Source organism: Alosa pseudoharengus, unplaced genomic scaffold, assembly GCF_046254945.1.
Source record: "Alosa pseudoharengus isolate Yale_2024_CS ecotype anadromous, Long Island Sound unplaced genomic scaffold, YU_APseudo_1.1 YU_APseudo_1.1_scf_5, whole genome shotgun sequence".
Classification (NCBI taxonomy): domain Eukaryota; kingdom Metazoa; phylum Chordata; class Actinopteri; order Clupeiformes; family Clupeidae; genus Alosa; species Alosa pseudoharengus.
The window spans coordinates 15,792,769-15,815,170 of NW_027468837.1; the positions used below are offsets into that span (position 1 = coordinate 15,792,769).

Below are 22,402 nucleotides of genomic sequence, written 5' to 3' on the forward strand. Positions count from 1 at the left end.
GAGCTGCTCACAATACGAAAGATTGTTTTTTTTGCCCTGGTGAAATAGTTTGTAAGGAGGCGACCTGCTGACACCTCGTGGATAACATTTTGAAGTGCCCGTGAATCGCGAAACCCTTGTGGCTCAATAGGGTTACAGTGTTTCCCTGTCGCTGAGGTGCATTTCTCAGATCAGAATACAGATTCTGAAAACTGCTTGTTCAAACTCCACAAGGTATAGTCATTTTGCATAAAAAAGCAATTTCTCATTGTTTTGAACAAACAGCTTGAAACAAAATGCTTTGGTAGGCTACACCTATACCAATGTGTTCATTGTCTGCTTTTTTACATCAATTGCTCATGTCATGTAGCCTAGACCAAACAATTATTATAGTGGTTCTCTGTTTAATAGTCCTACCCCAAAAACATTTACACTTTTTTTTTTTAATTGCTTAAGTCATTAAATGCAAAACAGTTGACATAATCTATAAGTTCTATCTATAATCTATACGCTTCTATTAGGCCCACCTTTGTTACCACAGTTTTTGGTAAATGTGTCCTAAATTGATTAAGTGGTCTAATGCCAATCTTAACTTTCACTTACAAGGGGTAATGTGTGAAGCATTAGATCAATGATCAATCTGTTCTCTGCAATGGCTCAGAGGTGAACACTCAATTGGCAAGCATATACTATATTGTATAGCCTACACAGAGCAATTTCTGACACTGTCATGGAAAGACAACCAAGAAAATGAACATGGTCAACAGCCTGCAAGAGGACCAGTGTGGATGTGGGGTGGAAGGATAAGGAGACAAAACAGAGGAGGAAGAAGAGGCCAAGGCGTGTATGACCTTGAATTAATTGTTGACCTTGTTCTTAAGCATGGTATTAAAATGGCTGAGATTGGTCAATGGGTGCAACATTGGAGTATTGTAATAAATACTGTAAGACTACCTTCCTCTTTCTCTACTATGCTTCACTGTAAACTAGATGTACCACAGAGCGGTACAAAATATGACCGCCGCCAAGTCCTGCACATTCTCTCCACGAAAATAAATCACGCTTGTCAATTTGTCTCCATCTCCTACTCCATCCCCTACTCTTGCTTTTTTTTTTTTGGGGGGGGGGGTGTTTATATGTGTTTATGTGTGTGTGTGTGTATGTGTGTGTGTGTGTGTGTGTATGTTTATGTACCTGTGTGTGTGTGCTTTTGTGTGCATGCCTTTTTTGCTTTTTCATTTTTAACTATGTGGCGCTATACCGTAAATGAGTGGTTATGGGATGGGTTGAGATGGCCCCTTAAGCCCAACGTACAAAAAAAATGTGGTCCTCCTAGACACAGAAAACTGTGTCCGCCCTACCCTCCTTTCAGTTGTCCCCGGAATCGTTGACACAAAAGTAACTGAAGAAAAAAAGTAAATCAGGTTTATAGGCCAAGTATACTTGTTTAGTCTTTGCATTTATCCCATCTGTGAATTAGTGAACACACAGAGAGGTGAAGCACACACTAACCTGGAGCAGTGAGCTGCCTTGCTACAGCGGTGCTCGGGGAGCAGTGAGGGGTTAGGTGCCTTGCTCAAGGGCATGGGAGAGCAGTGCTTAACCACTTCCCCTGCCCACATTTTTCCTACTGGTCGGGGATCGAACTGGCAACCCTTCGGTTCCAAGCCCGAAGCTCTAACCAGTAGGTCACGGCTGTCCTCCATATGTCCCCCTAACAACATGACTAAACATATATGACCGCTACACTTCATCATGCGGTCATCATGAGGACTTCCCTCAATAATGAACTTTCAGACCCACCTTCAGACTACCTTCCTCCTCTACTAGTATAACTTAATTTGTGACCATGTAATCTCAGCTTCATTGTAAATGAGGGCTTCTCTCAATGAGCTTTCAGAGAATTAAATAAAGCCCACTAAACATTAGACGTTTGATGGACGTGCAGATCATGTCTTTATTGCGTCCGTCGGTCCAAGACCAATTCTGGAAGACTACACGACGTGCAAACTAGGTCCGCTATTTGGACGTCTAACCATGACCCCATTTGGACGTCAATAGGATTAGGTAACCTTTTTTGGACATTATACAGAGGTCCTGTGGATGTCAGTACTGGACGTATTGTGACGTCGTCTGGCGTCACAGTCTGAACCTTCAGGGGACCAAAATTGGACGTGCAAAAGACATGTCTTTGCGCAGTGAGAAGTATACTACTACTACTACTACTACTACTGCTACTACTACTACTACTACTACCTCACAGAGGTGGCAAAGGGCCCCATTTGAGCCATGGTGAGCAGATAATGCCATTCGATTGAGGGAGATACAGAGGGCCGACAATAACGTCTTTGAGAACATCCAATCTGTGAGTGCCCCGACAGCGTGCTGAAAAGACACCAGATGAGCATGAAACAGATCTACAAGATGATGAAGGGGATGGTGACTGAGTGAAAGAACTCTGTCCTCTCACTGATAGGAACGACAGTATGTGTGGAAAGACTGTGCTGTAATTTCCTATACAAAGGTGCACATGCCCTGCCAAAGGTGTGTTTCCTATGGTTTTTTTCTGTAAATTTGTAATTTTTAATTTTCTCTTTGTGCAATGCAGTGCTGTAAAAATCTTTTTTTCTCCATAAATAATGCACCCACAATAATGTGTAACTTTGTAGTATTGAAGTTGCTATGCCACACAGGAAAACATGTGCCACCTTGTATGTTCAGTCAGTGCTACTAAAATGGTAGTCACAAGTCAACATACTTGAGGAGTAAACTGTTATAGAACATAGCTAACAATTTTGACTAGTTCATAAACAATGGCTCAAGGGCTTGTCATTCTGATGGCACTGGCATTTTAACTGGCATAAATATTTGTTTTTTACACATGTGTGACAATGTGACAGCGTGTGTAGTAGTTTGCACACATTGTTTTCACATTGCACTTATTATTGATAATTAACAATGATGAGAAATGCACCAAAGCGACTGGGGAAAAAACTGTAATACTTGCAACCTTTCAAGGACACTTGGAGTGAACTGTTTTTTATTTCAAACTTTACTTTCATTCAAAAAAGTATTTTCCTATAGAAATACTTTATCTTACTAAATGTGCCTCACCCAAAAATCTGGATAAACGAGAATGAAAAAGAGAGAATGTAACTGTGTGTGAGGGACAGACCCCTGTATTTGTGTACATAATATCATTCGACATTGTGGTGAGTGGGTACTTCTAGGCCTTTCTTTGGTATTTGGTAAACAAAGAATCCACCAATAAGATAGTTGATAGTTGAGTGCACTTTGAGTGAGAAGGACAAAGATGTAAAATAAAGAACAGCAAAACAGCATAAATGGAAAGAACAGAAAGGAACAAAAATAGGAATGGAACAAAAATTAAAAGAACGGGAAGCATTCACAGGAAAGTGAAGTCAAGACAACACAAGGCTGAAGTTATGATTGCTGGGGAACAACTCAGGTGAGAGAGAGAGAGAGAGAGAGAGAGAGAGAGAGAGAGAGAGATGCAAATCAATGCAAAAGTCATATATTGAACTTCTCTTGCTCACACACAGTATGTAACTGTGGTATAACTGGTGTATATAAACTGGCTGGAGATCTGTGTATCAGTAATATAAGTTGCCTAGAGTATAGAGCTCATGCCTCTCAGCTAGAGCACCATAATATACAGCTGATTTACTCTTCCGTCACAGGAGTGCAGACTACAACCCCAAATCAGGACGTAGCTGCAAAAAGGACATATAACATATCAAATGTTTAAAAAAAGACAAATTTGACTATTTCATAGAAAATATAATGTTCATTTTGAATTTGTTCCCAGCAACATGTTTCAAAAAAAGGGGCAGAGGCATGTTTATCACCGTGTTGCTTCACTTCATTTAGCAACATTCTTTAAATGTTTAGGAACTAAGGAGACCGGTTGCTTTTGAGAATCAAATGTTGTCCTATTCCTGCCCGATATAGGATTTCAGCTGCTCAACAGTCTGGGCTCTTCCTAATCTTGTTTTTTTTTTTTATTCCATGATGCACCCAATTTGTTTGGACTTATGACAGGTCATTTTAGCACCTGGACTCTTCTTCTTATGGAGAAATACTGTTTAAGAATTAATTCTGGCATTGTTTTCCTGAAATATTCAAGGTCTTCCCTGAAAAAAGCACTGGGCCCTATCGTACACCCGGTGCAAATCGCGCTGCAAGGCTTGTTCTTATCTTATTAATTTAGTGATGAATTTTTCGGCATGTGCTCTGCTTTAATTAAACATTGCGCCCAGGGGTGTGCAAATTAACGAAACAGGTGTGGTCTGGCGCATGATCCAAATATCGCTATCTTACACCCTCTAAAAATCATTATGCCACTGACAGAGAGAAACCTCGTCTAAAGCAAATGATGCATATAAAGCACAGCTGAAGACTGTCACAAGAAAACTGTCATTTGAACATTATTGGGGTAAGTGTTGCTTTTTTCAGGCTATGTTTTCGATTATAACCCCTTGTCAGTCAACAGTGTAAGTAAAACGGTAAAGTTAGTTTCACTTTGCCTATGAGTTCAAATAATAGGCCAGTGCAAATGCATGAAGGCTATACTCTGCTAGTCACATACAGGTTGTAGTAAAGCAAGGTTTAGCATACACAGTCTCGCATGCAAGCAGACTCATTCAAATATACTGACTGTCAAAGTCAGAAGTCACTCTCAATGGTTTAAAGGTTTGTTACACCCAAAACACACCCATGACTGATTAAGAAACATAAGAACAACCCTTTTGAACAATGCGCCTTGCCTCACAAAATCACACCGTTAAATTAGAGAATGTGGACTGGACACACCTTAAAGGAACACGCCACCCAAAATCAGTAGTAATATATGTTCTTACCTTAACTTTCACGAGTTGAGTCGTACCTCTCCCGCGTCGGTATGTGCACTCAAACGCTCTGGCGCGCGGCGCGAATGTGTTAGCATGTTGCTATGCTAGCGGGCTCTGCCGTGGCCGTAGAGAGAGTAAGATGGCATTAATCAAACACATCCACGTTTTCCCTACTTAAATACAGTTGCACAAGTAGTTGATTAAAAATGTTAGGGCACACAACATGAAACGTGACGATTTTCCAAGCGAATAAACAGGAGAACTACAATGTCTGGCGCAATAGCACTTGGGAGTACTTCGACCTAGGTAGTAATATTAATTAACACCTAATTGTAGATCCTATCCACCACAGAGTTTAGAATCCATGCTTGATCGACCCCTCAGCCTCCCCCTCCCCTCTGAGCGAGAGAGAGGCACACACACTAGAGATGCGCTGATGGGCTATTATTTCAACCATAACTGCATAGCAAAACTTAATCCATCCATCAGCAAAGTTTTTTGACCAATTTTCAAAACCGCACCCGCCCGCCATCTGCTGTGTTTATAATGTATATGGGATGTTTTTAATCTAGCCTATATGGGATGCGGCGCTGCTGACGTGAGGCTAGAAAGCTCTTGCCTGTTCTTTCTAGAAAGACTGATCCAATGCAGCAAATATATTAAAAGGCTAAAGTCCTACATTGGCTATGTTGTAGCCTATATCCACAGAATATCAGCAGCATTTAGGGAAAACGTGGATGTGTTTGATTAATGCCATCTTACTCTCTCTACGGCCACGGCAGAGCCCGCTAGCATAGCAACATGCTAACACATTCGCGCCGCGCGCCAGAGCGTTTGAGTGCACATACCGACGTGGGAGAGGTACGACTCAACTCGTGAAAGTTAAGGTAAGAACATATATTACTACTGATTTTGGGTGGCGTGTTCCTTTAAACTTTGCGATAGCAGTATACGTTGCTGCGATGGCAATATATGTTGCTCAAAACCTGTGTACATCATTCATAATTGATGGCCTTGCCAGATGTGCAAAATGCCGATGCTGTAAGCACTGATACACCTCCACACCGTCATATGCTGGGTTTTGAACTGAGCACTAAGTAATTGGATAAGTTCGATATGCATAGTCCCTCTCCTCTTTAGCCCAGAGGAGTCCATGATTTCCAAAAAGAATTGCACATTTTGATTGGTCTAACCACAGGACCTTTTTCCACTTTACCTCAGTCTATTTTAGGTGAGCTCAGGCCCAGGTAAGACGATGGTATTTTTGTATCATGTCTAAATACAATTCTGTCTTTTGCATGGTAAAGTTAACGCTAGCATTTATGAATTGAGTATCAAACTGTGCTCTTAGACAATGGCCATCGGACATTTCCCTGAGACCATACAATGATATTCTTTACGGAAACAGGTCTGGTTTTAATGCAGTGCCATCTGAGGTCCAAAAGATCATGCCCATCCAGTATTGTTTTTCTTGTTTTTCAGTTCTGTCCCTTGTTTGCAAAGATTCCTCTAGATTCTCTGAATATTTTAATGATATTATGTACTATATGATGAAATCCCCAAATACTTTAATTAGTGTCTGTAAAGGTTTGATTTGTCTTCATTTGTTAAATTAAGGCATTAAGATCAATTTTTGTATTCCTTTTTTAGTCAACTTTAGCATGGGTGTGTAAACTAATGAGCCCAATTGTATGTCCTTTTTGCAGATAAGTATGGGTTTATGAGATTTGGAGATTATCATATTCTTTTTTTATTTGCATTTTACACAACATCCCAACTTTTACTGATTTGCGGTTGTATATTATAATTAAAAATGTGAAACCCTGTTTTCTTCTACTGCAGACTACGATTGCATGACGGAAAACTCATAAAGGAGCACAGATACCACCTGCGTAACTACCCAAACTGCTTTGTAGCACATGAGGTCATTGATTGGTTGGTAAGCCACAAAGAGGTACCAAATCGCCAAGTGGCTCTCCAGCTCATGCAACACTTGATAGACCATGACATCGTTCACCATGGTACACATCTTATCTCTTATGGAATACAAGGGATGTGAAAATAGATAGTTAGTTTTCTTATAATAGTTTTCTTATAATAAAACACTACACATATGCAAATTTAAAGTAAATTAACTTACTTTACTGACATAGGAGTAGATGAGAGAAAGGTTGGAAGTGTGCATGATTGCGTCCAAATAAATTCTGAGTGATTTATTTCCTAAGCTTGGGAAAATGATTTTTTTTGTGTTTTGTTTCTACAGTGTGTGACAAGAGCCCCATCTTCAAGGATGCCAAGATGTTGTACCGCTTTAGGAAGGATGATGGAACATTTCCCTTCAACATTGAAGTGAAGGTCTTCATGCGTGGGCAGAGTCTTTATGAGCAGTAAGAGTTTGTTTAAATTAATTTAGTAAAATACCCTTTGATGATACAGAATGTTTCCGTCATGTTATTGGACAGCAACAAATCCATCTGCACAAGTTAAACATTATAAAGTTGAGAGGTTTGGTGTGGATTACCTAGGCCTACTTATGATATGTCACACAGTAATACTGAATTTAAGAACCTCTTACAAAGGATTAAAAGTGTGGAGTCAGATAAACGTGACACTCGGGGAAATGAAAAAAGGGAATGGAGTGACAGAGGGAACAAATGAGTGAACAAAAGAAAGACAGACAGAAAAGAGAAAGACTGCCGTCTTGATACACATGCAACTTTTTGAGCAAAGATGTTACTGATGATATTCTGGCTCTTTTCCACTTTTTATTCCAATATTTGCAACTCATTTTTATTTGGATAATGTAAATCATCAGAAGACAACTTGTGATCATGCAACCAGAACATTAACAATCTATCCTTTTATTAGGCCTACTTGGCAGCATTGCTCCAAAAGTTGCCCCATGTATCGTCACATTAAAAGATGGAAAATTCTATGTGACAACACCAACAATGCTTACTCTTCTCAGTCTCATCGGCGGCAGGGACTCCATCCTCCAGCTGCGGGAGGAGAAAGGGGTGATGTATGAGCGCTCTTTCCCCGGCTGCCAGTTCATCGACTGGCTGCTGCAGAATGGAGAGGTGCCCAGCCGTCGGCAGGGGCTGGAACTGTGCAGGGCGCTGCTGGAGCATGGCATCATTCAGCACGGTTAGTGGGACACAATGCCTGACTTAGGTCAACGCGGCTATGAACTAGCCTGGAAAATCCAGACCCTGATAATCTAGAAAGATTAAGGGTCTGGCAAAGAGCAATGTAATGGCCCAACTCGAGGGGCGGCAACAAGCATGCATTTAAAAATCTCACTGCACGCAATTGGATAACACTAGATCATGTTTACTATGAATGATTTCGGACTTCGACGCAATCGGATAACACTATGACCAGTGTGTACTGTCCTCCAACGTTGCAGCGCTGTCTTCATCAGTTTAGATGGTTCCCCGGAATGCAAGGGGAAAAAGTAACGTGCATCATTGCTCTCAGAACTCTGGATTTCCAGGGTAGCTATGAACAGAGCAGAACGGTGAAATGTTTCTGAGGTTTTTTTGAGAACTACAAAATCACAGAAAAGTTCCTACTATCTTTGTCTCATATGGAAAAGGTCCTGTAACCTGTCAGCATCATATTTATTTCACACCTTCAGAGAACATTAGGAAGATTTTTTTCCCTTCCATCTCATATCTGTGGTAGTCACCATCACAAACAGCCGATACAACAGTCGCCTCACTTGATATTGCCTACACAGACTCCACATTTCTCCTTTCATGTTTCTTCCATTTTATATACTCTACATATATACTTATCTCTGCAGACTCTGGAAAACCTGTATTTATTCAACTATACACTGCACATTATTAATCTCTATATTGTCTACACAACTGCACAGAATACCTGCACTTGGTATTTAATGCTTTTTTGCACTTCTGGTTGGACTTCTGGTCAACTGCATTTCATTGGCTCTACCTGTACTCTACTAAAAGACAAAAAAGTTTAATCTAATCTAATCTAATTCTTTCCACACCCTTTACCATTCTCTCTTCTCTCATTTCCATCACACCTCCACTTTCTTTCTTGCTGTTTTCATCTCTATTCCTCTCTCCTATGATCTCATCTTGCTATAGTCTCTCTGAAGCATAACTTCTTCGACAGCGGGCTCCTGTACAAATTCTGCATCAACTTCCGCCGCCGCCGCCGACTCTCGGAGCTGCTGAATGAGAACGAGCATGACGAGGAGGGTGTGGCTCCATCAAGGCAGGAGGAAGGAGCCGAAAGCCCCTTCGTTCTACGCAAGAACCCCTCCACACATGGAAACACCACCTTCTTGTCAAGTGTGTATAGTGTAGCATCACCAATTATTAGTACCAAACACTGAAGATGATAATTTATCATGAAGAGTAATGCAGTTGGTAACTACACCTGGCTTCTTGACTTCAATAATTAAGTAGCTGTAAAACTCGTAAAGTTTGGCAGAAATAATTGCTAGATTATGGGAGAGATTATAGCTGCTGGGAGAAGGCGATTAACTTTTCCTTAAAAAGCTTCAATTCAATTCAATTCAACTTTTCGCCATGTATACAGAGATACTAGGAATTTGATTTGGTCTTCTCCATGCAGGCAACACAAAGTGCAACAGAAAGACAAAAATAAAGACAAAAAAACACAATACAAGGACAGACAGGACCATTATGAGCAATACATTCATAGGAATGTAAATAGTGCTGTGTTAAATAAAAATAAAGTGCAATGAAGTCTAAGTTTAAGAGTTATTTAGGAGGGCTATTGCCTGGGGGGGAAATACTGTGGCTGTGGCGTGATGTTTTGGGCAGAAAAGCCCTGTACCGCTTTCCAGAGGGGAGAAGATTAAACAGACTATTGGCAGGATGAGAGGGGTCGGCCACAATCTTCACAGCTCTGTTAATGGACCTGGAGCTGTACAGGTCCATGATGGGGGGCAGGGGGTAGCCGATGATGCGCTCTGCTGCCCGGACGACTCTTTGTAGCCTGGCCTTTGCACGGGCTAACGCAGAGGCAAACCAGACCGTGAGGGAGGATGTTAGCACACTCTAAATGACCGCTCTGTAGAACTGTACCAAGATGGGGGGACTGACCTGTCATCATCTCCACTGTTTTGTTGATGTTAAGGTCCAGGTTACTGACTGCACACCAGGACTCCAGGAGACTGACCTCTCTGCGGTAGGCTGACTCGTCGTTGTTGGAGATGAGGCCTATTATGGTGGTGTCGTCCGCATATTTGATGGTTTTGACAGAAGGGTCTCCAGAGGTGCAGTCATTGGTGTACAGGGAGAAGAGCAGGGGGGACAGCACACAGCCCTGGGGGGCACCGGTGTTAACTGTGCAGGGCTGTGAGAGATGTGGGCCCAGCCTGACATACTGAGTCCTGTTGGTGAGGAAGTCTGTAATCCATGAGCAGAGGAGGGGGTGAATGTTCAGATGGGTCAGTTTGCTGTGGAGGAGGTCAGTGATGATGGTGTTAAAGGCAGAGCTGTAATCCACAAACAGAAGTCTTGCGTAGGTATTCCGACTGTCCAGGTGTTGTAGAATGAAGTGAAGTGCAATGTTGATTGCATCGTCAACTGAGCGGTTGGGTCTGTATGCAAATTGAAGGGGGTCCATGAGGTGGTCAGTGGATGCTTTGAGATAAGAGAGGACCAAGCGTTCAAATGCTTTCATGAAAAACTGGTTATTATTCTGTTGTTGATACTTCTAGTTCAGCCCTCTGAACTGAAGGCGGCATCAGGAGCACGTCGGGGCAGTCTGACAAATCAACAAGTCACTGGCAGTTACAGTCATGCCAACTCCCTCACCTCAGGGCCTGTGGTGAGGTGCAACCCCAAATCAGGTGCTTTATCAGTTTACTGTACATGACACACCACAATAGAGATACAGTGCAAAACACAGAGATAGACATTTACCTGCAACATAGGTTCTTTTTTTATGACTGAGGATTTCTTTCACTGACCACTTTGTGTGCTAATGTTGCAGTGCTGAGGAGAAATGTCACATGTGAAGAACTGTTGTCCCCTGGTGCTCCTTTCATCAGGAGGGTTTTAACGGTAAGATTTAGTAAGATTAGGCCTGGGTTTTTTCCCCCTGATCCTTCCAACGACAGAAAAACAACAGTGTTATATATCTCCACTGATCATTATGTTCCCTTCAATGAATGTGTGTATGTGTGTTCACAGGTGTTGGGAGATGCTTTGGGTTGGGGTTTTGTGGTTAGGGGAAGATCCCCGTGTTATGTGCAAGCTGTGGATCCCAGCAGTCCTGCAGCAACTGCTGGGGTTAAGGTATAGCCTACCTCCACACACTCACACCCCAAACAAATGCATAAACTTTTTTCTCATTCTGTTGTCTCACCCCTGCAGGTGCGTCAGTTTGTCTGTCAAGTGAATGGGCGCAGTGTTCTCCATCTGGATTACCGTACACTGAGAAAGCTTGTGATGACTGGGCCTCGTACTGTGGTGCTAGAAGTGATGGAGCCAATTGAATAACCTATGGCAATCAGCCATCTTCCATGGAGCATACATTTATGACAGCTCTTGTGTTTCTAAGATTTTGGTTTCACTTTTTGCCATAGCTATCAACACACTGTTTAGGCCTATAGTTATTAACTAATCTGGTAATTGGCCACATGCAGATATTGTGTAGCCTATGGATAGACCAGGCCTAAGTCTAGCCAATAGGCCTATAGGCTAAATGTCAACTTATTAATGCCCAAACCTAGCCTACATCATATTTGTTTGGACTTAAAGACAGAGGAAATCATTGTTTAATTGCGTTAATAAACAGCAGGCCTACTCTGATTGTTTATGGTGCTTCACAGAGGATGTGGATTTATGATAAATAAATGTATGAAATAATGCTGATGTCTGTGTAAACCATAGCCTACCCCCCTACTGGCGGTGTTGGCAAGTCGGCAATGTTTGTTGGCCAGCCGTGTTTTTCCTATACTTCTTCTCAGCCGGGGACACGCTACTTTGTTTGATGCCAATGTAGCCGATAACGAGGTTGATATTTACTGCGGCGTGCATCCACGTCTCTGTGTTTAGAACAAGTTCGCGCTCGCTGCATCTGGATACGAGATTTTTTCTTTTAAGTTCTACACAAATATATGTCACTTCCGCTGTACTCGATTCGCCATTTTGGACAGGCTTGGCCCGAGCCATGATGAGGAATGGTCTCGATATAGGAAAACTTGCCGTTAATGATGCTTCTTCGTTGTATATTTGATTTGAGGATAATCTGACCACTGTAGAACAACACACTGTATCGCACTGGCCAGCGTACACCTCAGCAACTGGGCATATTTAATTTACTGAAACACATGGCACAGATGATCAGGATGAGTTGCTCAGCCCCACCGGCAGCCGAGTTTAGACGAAGGACAACTGCAGCACCGGGTTGGACACAATAAACTGGAGTCGGTCTCCTCTGTCCTGCGGTTTGGATGGAGTAACGTACAGTCCCTGAGGGGTGAAATATTTGCTGTCCCGAAAGAAAGAGAGGTAGATAATAGTGAAGCTATTTTCAGTACCTAACATAAAGCATTGTCTGCCAGTTTTCGGGGTTGAATCGCTTGACTAACGTTACTGTAAACACCATCTAAACTAAGATAGCCCGCGAGATACAATTGTTGGCAATCAGGAGCACGAGGTGAAAGTTTAATGTGCGATTAGTTAACTGTCCATCAAACTGAAAGTGTTCTCGTCATTTGGATTCTCTCGTTAGCGTCTGCTGCCAGCTACGAGTTAGAACAATTAGATCGGATGTATAGATTGAGACCTAGCCAGGCAGCTAGCGTAGGTTTGGCCTGCTTTAGCTACAATAGCAACTCTAATGTTATACGCAGTGACATACCCATTGCTATCCAAGACATATAGCTAGTCAGTTAGCTGGTGTTCGCTAGCCAGCGATAGCTGTTTTCCCCTTTTGTTGCAGAGAAATAACGTTAGCGCAAGTGTGTTGACTAGCCATTTCCTTAGCCAGTTGGCCTGTCGTTGATTGCATCTCCCCATTTTTTGGATGTTCAATAATGTAGTAAGCTAGCTGAAGTAACGTTAGCGTTTGCTATCAGATAACTAAGCAGCGCCGGATAAGCGAAGTAACAGTTCGTGATTATTATTTGAAATGCACTGCTTTGTTGCGTTTTCCTTAAAACTAGTCCGTTATTAGGCTACATGTGCCCTACCAGAGTTAATTATCTAAGTACATAACTCTATTATTCTGAGTTTTGAGTGCATGACTTTCTGGCGGGAGCATGCACACCGCTGGTTAAAAGAAAATCGGTTTCATAATGGCCCCTTGTTGCCTGTATGTCACAGCACAATTGCCGAGTTTGTTATGCTCCCTGTTGACTGCGGGGGGAAAACGGGGCAAAACCTTACTTGATTAGGACTATCATCTCTCGTGTATGTCGTGTAGCATTAATAAATTAAACTGCGAGTGTTAAATTGTGAGGTTTTTTGCTCTCCAACAGCAGCAGCAAAGATGTTTCAGCTACCGGTGAACAACCTCACCAGGATACGAAAGGCCAGGAAGTCGGTGAAAAAAGTGCTTGTTGACATTGGATTGGAGTACTGCAAGGACCATGTTGAGGTAAAATAATACGATTGTGTTATTTTTGGTCCTTTATTTAAGTTTGAAATGCAAAGGTCCAGTTTCATAGTCATAAAGTACAGGGTTCTGGCATTTAGGATATGACTTACATTGAAAATGTAAAATGCCCTAAAAACCCTTGCCTGTCATATCCACGTGAAAGCTGTAAAATATGTAACCACTATGCAATTTTATAGAATTAAATGACTTATTATGTTAAATATTTCCTTGTTATGCACAGGATTTCAAGGAGTTTGGTCCTGATGATCATTATGTGAAGAGTCTTGGTTGGGAGGATGTCTGTCTGTGGTATCCACAAAAACCACAGGTATGAATCAAAGTCAAAACTCATTCATTTTCAGAGACTAAGTGGTATATGGTATGTTGGCGAAATTAATCAAACCATTTTTATAACATTGCTTAGTTGATTGTTTATTTTTTATTTTTTTTAAATTCCTGACAAAAATCTAAAGGATTAAAACTTTACCGAATAAAGTTTATGGGAGAATCTAACAGTGTGCAGATCTTTCTTTTGATTGATTGTTTTTTTCCCTCTTTTGATTGCAATGTCCTACAGGACTACAGATCAAAGCAGTTTTGCTGTTCAGAGTGCCCCTTCTCTTCCAAATACTTCTCGGGATACAAGAACCACTTTCGCAATGTGCACAGGCAGGACTACGAGAAGCACATTCTACTCAACTGCCCCTACTGCATGTACAGTGGCAATAAGAGGTCCTTGGAGACTCATGTGCGGCTCTTCCATGCGGCCAACAACGCTTACCGTCAGAACATGACGTCCAACCAGGCCAACATGATGGCGATGAAGGACGGCTCGCTCCAGGCTGTGTACTTTTGCAAGACGTGCACCTACCAGGACCCCCTGTACAACGTAGTGCGTCGGCACATTTATCGCGAGCACTTCCAGCATGTGGCTAAGGCCTATGTGGACATGGACTCTGAGAACAAGTCAGGTGGTAATGGCTCCGGCGCTGGCATAAATGGCATCCAGTGCAAGATCTGTCAGTTTGCACCACGCTCCTACGAGGCACTGGTACAGCATGTGGTCGAGTTCCATGAGAAGATTGGATACCAAGTTACTGCACTGATTGGCCACACAAACATCCCCGTGTCCAGACCCACATATCAGGCAGGTTTGTCAAGAGGAGCCGTCTTGACTTCTGGAGGTTGGCGACCTCAGACACCCCAGCAGATGAACCGCATGGCCCCCCCCAAAATGCAGGGGATACCCGTCTTGGATCACTTGAAGCAAAATACTATAGGGTATAAGCTTCCTATGGGGCAGCCTATCCGCATGGGCCCCGCTGACAGTGCAAAACTGTTGGGCGCGTGTGATCCCATCCCGGTCAAGAAGCCGCATAATGTGTCCACTGCTCAAACACAGAAGTGGAAGATCTGCACAGTGTGCAGTCAGCTCTTCCCAGAGAGTGCATACAGTGCCCACTTTGAGAAGGAGCACCAGGCAGAGAAGGTGAGAGTGATGGCCAAGTACATCATGAAGATCCATAACTTTACTAGCAAGTGTCTGTACTGCAACCGCTACCTGCCCACCGACACACTACTGAGCCACCTGCTGGTCCATGGGCTTTCGTGCCCGCTGTGCTACACCACATTCAACGAAGTGGAGAAAATTGTAGCACACAAACGCCAGTGTTGCCCCGAGGACACGAAGACTGCTCCTGGCGAGTCTCCACTAACCTTTGACCTCACTGTTGCTCTTGGCAAGCCCAAGAACATCCAGCTGATCGTTACTACCTATAACATGAAGGACGCCTCTGAACAGTCCTCCACTAAGGCACAGGCCCACATGTCTGACCAACCCAAGAAAGTGCATGTAAAGATACCAGACAGTCAGCACGAGTCACCGGCTCCAAAGGTGCCTCCTGCGAGTCTGACACCCAAGACGGAGGTCGGCAAGACCCTGTGCCCCCTCTGCTTTTCCATCCTGAAAGGGCCCATATCTGAGGCTCTGTCTCTCCATCTGCGGGAGCGTCACCAGGTGATCCAGACAATGCACCCTGTGGAGAAGAAGATGACCTACAAGTGCATCCATTGCCTCGGTGTATACACAAGCACCATGACTGCCTCCACCATCACGCTGCACCTGGTGCACTGTCGAGGCGTGGCTCAGTCTCAGGGAGGTACAGCCAGGCCTAGCACTGCTAGGGCTGGTCAGGTCACCAAGCCTGTGGCCACCTTGCGTCCCCCAGGCATAGGGACTCTGAAACGTGAGCTGCCTCCGCCCGATAGTCTGGATGCGAAAAAGAGGAAAATGGTGGACCACACCAGATGCTACCCCACTATATTTGTGGAGAAGCCCGAGGAACCGGTTGTGTTGGCTTTGGATCCCAAAGGCCATGCGGAGAAGACCTACGAGGCTCGTAAAGCTTTCCTCACTGCCTACTTCAACTGCCACCCTTACCCGTCGCAGCGTGAGGTGGAGAAGCTCGCGGCCAGCCTCTGGCTATGGAAGTCCGATGTCTCCAGCCACTTTGCCAACCGGCGCCGCTCATGTGAGCGAGACTTCGTCACAAGGAAGGCTGTTGTGTTGCTCGGCTTCAACATGCGTGCTGTCAACCAAGTCAAGCATGACTTGGACTTTGACCCGCAGTGGTATTTCGAGGGCACGGATGATGACGACAGCAGGCTCTCAAAGATTACTAAATCCAGATTGAAGGATGCTGGAGGCTTTCATCATAGTGAGAATGCCAAAGCAGTCCAACACTTTGTCATCAGGCAGCCTGTGATCGCAGGACAGGGTAGTCTAAACAAGCCGAGCAACAGTGCCTTCACGCCGAAACCCGGCTCTTATCAAGAACCCATATCTATTGACTCTGATAGTGATTCTGATGTAGAAGAGATGACCAGTTACGCTAAGCCCTACGAGCGACCTCATACCGTGTTGGCAAGGGGAACCGGTGGCCACTTGGGCCAGCAGCCGGTGTTCCTCTCTCAGGAGAGACGGCCCAGGCCCCAAGAGAACTCCTCACGTAGTTTAACTGGACTCATAGATGGACCCTCCATGGGCCACTCGGCCAGAGATGCAGCCAAGAACCTGGACAGCTCTCTGTCTGTATCCAGCCCCGAGGAGGAGTCATGGGCCCGTGGCTCAGTGACCCTCGATGATAGCAGTTATAGACCAGCTGGTATTTTTGAAGGACAGGGGAAGGAAGTGGGGTTGGTGGGTAGGTGAGCAACAGGACCTTGATCACCCTCCAATTTGCTGCCAATCTCTGTATCTCTCCACAGGAGAAGACTTGACTGACTTTATGAGAATATTGACCTCCCTACCATTTGTTTATGGCTATAACAGAGGAAATGGTTACACAGAGAAGACATTGCTAAATCAAAGTAACAACAATTAAAAAAAAAAAAAACATTTAATTTGATTCACTCTGGTAAAACCGTTGTGCTGAAAAATATACATTGTGCTGACTGTGGAAAAAAATATGCATTTTGATGATAGTTTCCATCACTTCAGTGATGTTGAAGGGTGTCAACGGCAGTGATGAAAAATTGCCTGCTGGAAGTACTGTTTGGATTTGACTGAGATGAATATGGACCTCTATTTTCCCAAATTGTATAATTTAAGTGTCTCTTGTGTATATTTTATATGCATTTCCCTCTATTTAATCATTCTTAACAAGTAGTTGCTAAAAATCATGGAAAAAATGGGTTTTCTCTTTTGTTTTTCTTTTTTGTCAATAAAAAAGGCAAGCGTAGCCTAATTTCACAAAAGTAATCGAAATTGTGTCATACAGATAGTAACTTTTCAACTTATAGAAGATGATCTCATGCATAACTTTTCTGTTTATTTCCTATTTATTTTTCTTTTGCCATTCTTCCTGGCTTCAGACCATTCCCTCACACAGAGAACATTCTCACATCCCTCAGATGTTGAAGCTCTGAATGTGAATGGCTCTTGTAGACTTAAAGACCTCAGCTAGTCCCAAGGGTGCAGGTTGGGAGATCAGACCAGATGTTGGAGTAAAAGTTGGTGTGTGTGTGTGTTGAGTGAGTATGTGTGCTCTCTCAGCTCCTGCTTTGTGGTTTCAAGTGCTTCGATCATTAAGATGCTTAGGATAATAATCAGATGGGGAAAAACATTGTTTTTTCTTTTGAGCTAAATCTACCTGTACAAGCTTGAATATGTTGTTTTCTAAAAAGGGCACAAATACAAGGTTTCGTGTAGACTATTGTCCCTGGGAGGATGACACTATTCTGGTGGTCTTAATAACTTGCATGATGTGGACACTGTAGATTTAGCTTTTCTGAGGACTTTATTTCTCTTTTAGCCATGGCAGTACTGGTGAATTCCTATTTCCAGTATTGGAAATGATCTTTTGAATCATTGAAGAGCTGTGCAGATGTAGTTTATCTAATCTAATCAGATTTGTACCCCATACGATTGATTGAAAGCTTCAAACACTCATGTAATTCTTGACTCTACTACATTTGTCAGCTTTTTTCATATGTTGGGATTTGCCTGAAATGAATTAAATTAATACAGTGTTTATTAATTACCGTCTTATTGTGCTATGAAACCCCACAAGTGTTTTTGTATTTTTATATATGATGGGGGGGGGGGGGGGGGAAATACGATTATTCTGTATCATTCAGAGACAGATGCCCACGTTATTTCTTTATTATTATTTTTTCTTTTTTTCCTTTTTTTTGGAATGTGAGGGTTTGTGTAAGGATCTCAGAAATGTTTATGTTGGCAGTCATGATTATTATTCACTGTCTGAATGCTAGGTATTTGTCCTCTGTGTGACTAATGTGTAGCATCTTTTTTGTTAAATTATGTAGTTATTTTGAACAAACTCCTTTTGAAAAAAAATAATAAAAAGTGAACTTTTGTTGAGACACCACATAGAAAGCTGGTCGGTGTAAAATTGAAATGCAGGCAGTTCTTAACTATTCTCTAATGTGATTCTCTGAACAACAGTGTGGACATCCTGCCCTTAGTTTGCTTCTGTTTGAGATGCCTCATGCTGAAATATTTTTTGTGGGATGATGCAGTTCACCAGAAGGGGGCAATCACTTCACATGGTCTTTGTTTTGGACTGTTTCCTATGCACATTTTTGAGGAGAAAGTAGGAAGAGATGGATAATCTGTGGATAAACTCTGAAAGCAGGAAGAGACGGCTAATCTAAGATTGAGAACAGAAGATAATATATCTCTTGAGGCATAAGACTAACAATTAAATATGCCATGGCCGTTGCTGGCATAGACTGGAGGTATTATAGACCTGGAGAGAGTGATCAAGTACTGCTTCAATTAATTTCAATGGCCGATGCTAGGCTAGCTAACTCAGCCAAAAATATCCTTAATTGACTACAACATCTTAAAAAAAAAAAAAGGTGTCTTGACGTTCTTGCTTCTGACCACATTTTCACAAACAAGTCAATTAGGTGCCACCTTACAGATGTCCACAAATGATGTCGTCCATGTGGATTGGCTCCTTGGAAACAAACAACATACTCTTGTGCCCACCAGTAATATGGCAGCCAATTGACTTGCTTGTGAAAATGTGACCAGAAGTGAGGATGAAGCTAACTCAATAAATCCTGACCCCCTGGTTCCCAACCCAAGGTCTGGGCCACCCTTAGGGGGGCGCCAAAGATCACAAGGCTTGGACAGGGCTTTGCTCTAAGGTAGATTTGTATCACACAGACTTACTGGATAATATAAAGTCTGCAAATAAACTATTTTTTTTTAAAAATAGTAGGCCATACCTCTCAGCCACTGCATCCTGCGCTCTCAACCTGTGTTGGAATGAGTCGCTTTTAACTTGGATACACTTTCTCTGGGGAGGATGTCATTAGTTATTGCTGGTGATTTTCAGATAGCTCTTTTGTAATCATTTGTAATGACATCTTAATAGCTTTGGCTGGCCATGAGGTGTTATCTAGGTGGTGTCTTATGAGGGATGTCTTGTCCATCATACGGGCTGATATACTGATAACAGTGATGTACCATTCAACTGGCCCGTCACTGTCATAATGAAAGATGTTCCAGTTTTACAACTGCTTACACACATTTTCAAAGCTCTGTTTTTTTCTCAAAGCTCTACACACAAATCCAACTATTGCTCAAACAAAATGCAAAATATCTCATATCTTCTGTAAATGAAACACTGCATTCAAAATATTCTAAACACATCTCAAAAGCAAGCATTTGCCTCACATTGCAAACACTTTTGTCATATAATTTTTGGATATATCATGCACTCACTCTAAACCTAAAGCTGTCATGTCTTTCATGAGCTTCTATGTATATTTCCATTCAAGAGGAAGTACCGGTAATCTGCAGAGAGAAGTCAAAACATACACAGTAAACATAAGCAATATTGAAACCAAAAATATTTATATTTGCAAATAATTTGCTGTTGTGAATATTGAGTTGCTGTTGAGTATTGCACAGCACGTAGGAAAAAAAGAAAGCAAAATACAACAATGGTCATATGTAGTAGGACCAAAATCAAGCACATTTTTGAAGAAGCTGAATTTCCAAAGAATGAAATTGACTGTGTTTGTGGGAAAATGTTTGATGTTACTTCTCTCTGGTTTCCTGTAACCGTCTTCACTGTCATCACTTCATCATGCTTTTTGATAGTTCATTTGTGTAATTTAAGTAGGCTACTGGACAGTCAGTGTTCAGTTGAAAGGTAGAATATACACTGATCTCCTCGGCACCTTTAATATCAAAGACAGGAGTGCAACTCCCGAATGGTGCACACTCTTGAAAAGTGTATACCTTACCTGTGCTATAGTGACCTGTACCCACAATTGCTGAGGTTCTGAATAAGTCATACATGTAAGATCAGACACTGCAGGACAAGAAACCAAATGGAAGACATTCCTTTAGGCATGTACATTTTGGATTCTGTAGTTTCAAAACATGGCATACGCATGCACAAAGAATTTTTCATCTTTGTAATCTTTTATTTTGGTCTATGGAGAAAAAAAAAAGATTCAGAAGCATCTTTTTCCGGTAATTAACTTTCATGAGGTATTAATGCTTTAATGCTGTATGGGAGTTGACTAAACTGAACAAACCAAGGCCATGCTAAACAGACAACTTCCATGCAAGATCATGTGGACTAGAAACGGAATCCATGACCTTGTCAAGGGCATGTCAGACTGGCTATTGAGTCACAGTTTATAAATCTGTAATATTATGATGAGGAGTTTAAATTGGCATTTCAGAAACACACTGGGACAGGGAGTGCCAGACTGAGGAGGAACATAAACTGAGGTACTTGGCTGTAACGGATGCCCTTGAACCCAAGACAGACAGAACCTGTGGTTTTCTAATCTCTCTCTGTCATTCGGAGCTATTTCCCCAGTTTTGCAACCACACTCAGGGCCATGCAGAACCTGCAGCCACATAGCGCCAGCCTGTTCAAACACAGCGACGTGTGAAAGCAAGTCGGCCTGACCAATAAACCCCAGTGACCACCCTTGGGCCCTCTGAGAGCGAGAGAAAAAGCGAGAAGAACTGTCCTCGTGCAAATCACCACACAACGAAACCAAGTGGGCAAATTATCATGTTCAAAACTGACCCCTGCCTCGCATGGTAGGAATGTTTCTTTCAGTATGAGATCTGCTGCGAGTCCGAGAGAGGTGAGATTATGGAGAAGGCGGCTGGGGTGATAATGGAGTGTATCTGTGATTTGCCACGTCCTCTTAAGTGTGCTTTCAAGCAGACAGGTGGTGATTAGGGTCATCATAGTTATTAATTAATTACTATTCAGGAAAACTTGAGCACGTCATTGGTGCAGTCTGGCAGTGCAAGTTTCTGGGGCGAGACACTGAGTTATTTCATTTTGTCTGATTGAAGACTGCATGGTTATGATGTTATGATTCAGAGACAAAACCTCAAGTTCTAATCCACATGAAGTCACATTCCTCAATAACACTCACCAACAACTGAATAAAAAGTCCTCATTAGACTCTGTAAATATACATGGTCACATTATCAGTGGAGTGGGTTTAGTTAAACTCATTTCATTTAACACGTGGTGTGACATGGCAGTGAGGCATTCCAACAATTCACATTTTGAGAACCTCATTTTGTATTTTATTGCTCGTTGTAGTAGAGAATGGTATTTTTTCCCCCTGAAGTCTTTTGAGGTCATCTAACCGATGCACGGGGCCTATGCTATGGTGGGTGTACCTGTGCACCAGGAGTGATGTAGCATTTGTGAGTGAGTGCCTGTTTGGCTGCTAGTTGGCGTTTAGAGTGTGACACTCCAATGATAAGCTATCTGTGTCTCTGCAGCACTGGACTCGGAGACCCCTGCTCCACTACAGGGCAGGAACGCATCAGGACCCCACGGCACATTTTAAGGTCATGGCTCCCCTCCAATTGGAAACTCCAGCTGACAATAGAGAACAAGAAAAACACCTACTGGGTGCATTTCTTCATGAACTGGTCTGGTGACATGTCTGTGCAGATGGAACAAACAAGGACTTGTTTTAATCACTATTTAATTTTGTGTCACCTCATTTTAATTCCAAGTACTCTATAATCTAATTAGTCACACCGTAAAGGTCAAGAGTCACAGTAGAGTTAATTCCTCTGTGTAGTGACACTCTATGACCTCTATGACTTTTATACATCACTTTAAAGTGGTGAAGTGTCTACAGTGTCAATAAAGCAGACTCATGCGCATAGCTGTGTCTATCTAAATTTAGCACACTTGGCACTGGCGCGATGCTTGTTAAATGTTTAGTCACTTTCCGACAGCTTTATGGAAAGTGGTAAATTTGCATGTCCGGTGCTCCCTCATCCTAACCGCCTGGCAGAGGCCTGGCGCTGGAGACGCTCAAACAATGACACCATTATGGGGCTCGTGGGAGTCATGACAATGTGCATACAGATAGCCTGTGAGCACCGCACCTGAAACAGTGCG

At 42.6% G+C, this 22,402-nt stretch overlaps 2 protein-coding genes across 2 annotated transcripts; both read left to right on the forward strand.

The window, feature by feature from the left end:
- The first annotated feature begins 3,237 nt into the window (after positions 1–3,237).
- Positions 3,238–11,729, forward strand: LOC143104741 (DEP domain-containing mTOR-interacting protein). Its single transcript, XM_076269011.1, has 9 exons — positions 3,238–3,448; positions 6,693–6,871; positions 7,114–7,237; positions 7,819–7,997; positions 8,969–9,175; positions 10,576–10,707; positions 10,851–10,921; positions 11,051–11,155; positions 11,234–11,729. Exons 1-9 carry the CDS (start codon positions 3,324–3,326, stop codon positions 11,357–11,359), a joined length of 1,248 nt encoding a protein of 415 aa, XP_076125126.1. The 5' UTR covers positions 3,238–3,323; the 3' UTR covers positions 11,360–11,729.
- Positions 11,730–11,820: 91 nt separating this feature from the next.
- adnpa (activity-dependent neuroprotector homeobox a) lies at positions 11,821–18,360 on the forward strand. The gene is made up of 4 exons (XM_076269010.1): positions 11,821–12,373; positions 13,345–13,463; positions 13,705–13,791; positions 14,041–18,360. Exons 2-4 carry the CDS (start codon positions 13,356–13,358, stop codon positions 16,672–16,674), a joined length of 2,829 nt encoding a protein of 942 aa, XP_076125125.1. The 5' UTR covers positions 11,821–12,373; positions 13,345–13,355; the 3' UTR covers positions 16,675–18,360.
- The last annotated feature ends 4,042 nt before the right edge of the window (positions 18,361–22,402 follow it).

Bases quoted from the DNA above. Each gene is read 5' to 3' on its own strand.
- adnpa (XM_076269010.1), top strand. From the start codon at position 13,356: ATGTTTCAGCTACCGGTGAACAACCTCACCAGGATACGAAAGGCCAGG. The intron at 13,464-13,704 runs GTAAAATAATAC...TGTTATGCACAG, and splicing joins ACTGCAAGGACCATGTTGAG to GATTTCAAGGAGTTTGGTCC. The intron at 13,792-14,040 runs GTATGAATCAAA...AATGTCCTACAG, and splicing joins GGTATCCACAAAAACCACAG to GACTACAGATCAAAGCAGTT.
- LOC143104741 (XM_076269011.1), top strand. From the start codon at position 3,324: ATGGAAAGAACAGAAAGGAACAAAAATAGGAATGGAACAAAAATTAAA. The intron at 7,998-8,968 runs GTTAGTGGGACA...ATCTTGCTATAG, and splicing joins GCATGGCATCATTCAGCACG to TCTCTCTGAAGCATAACTTC. The intron at 11,156-11,233 runs GTATAGCCTACC...TCACCCCTGCAG, and splicing joins CAGCAACTGCTGGGGTTAAG to GTGCGTCAGTTTGTCTGTCA.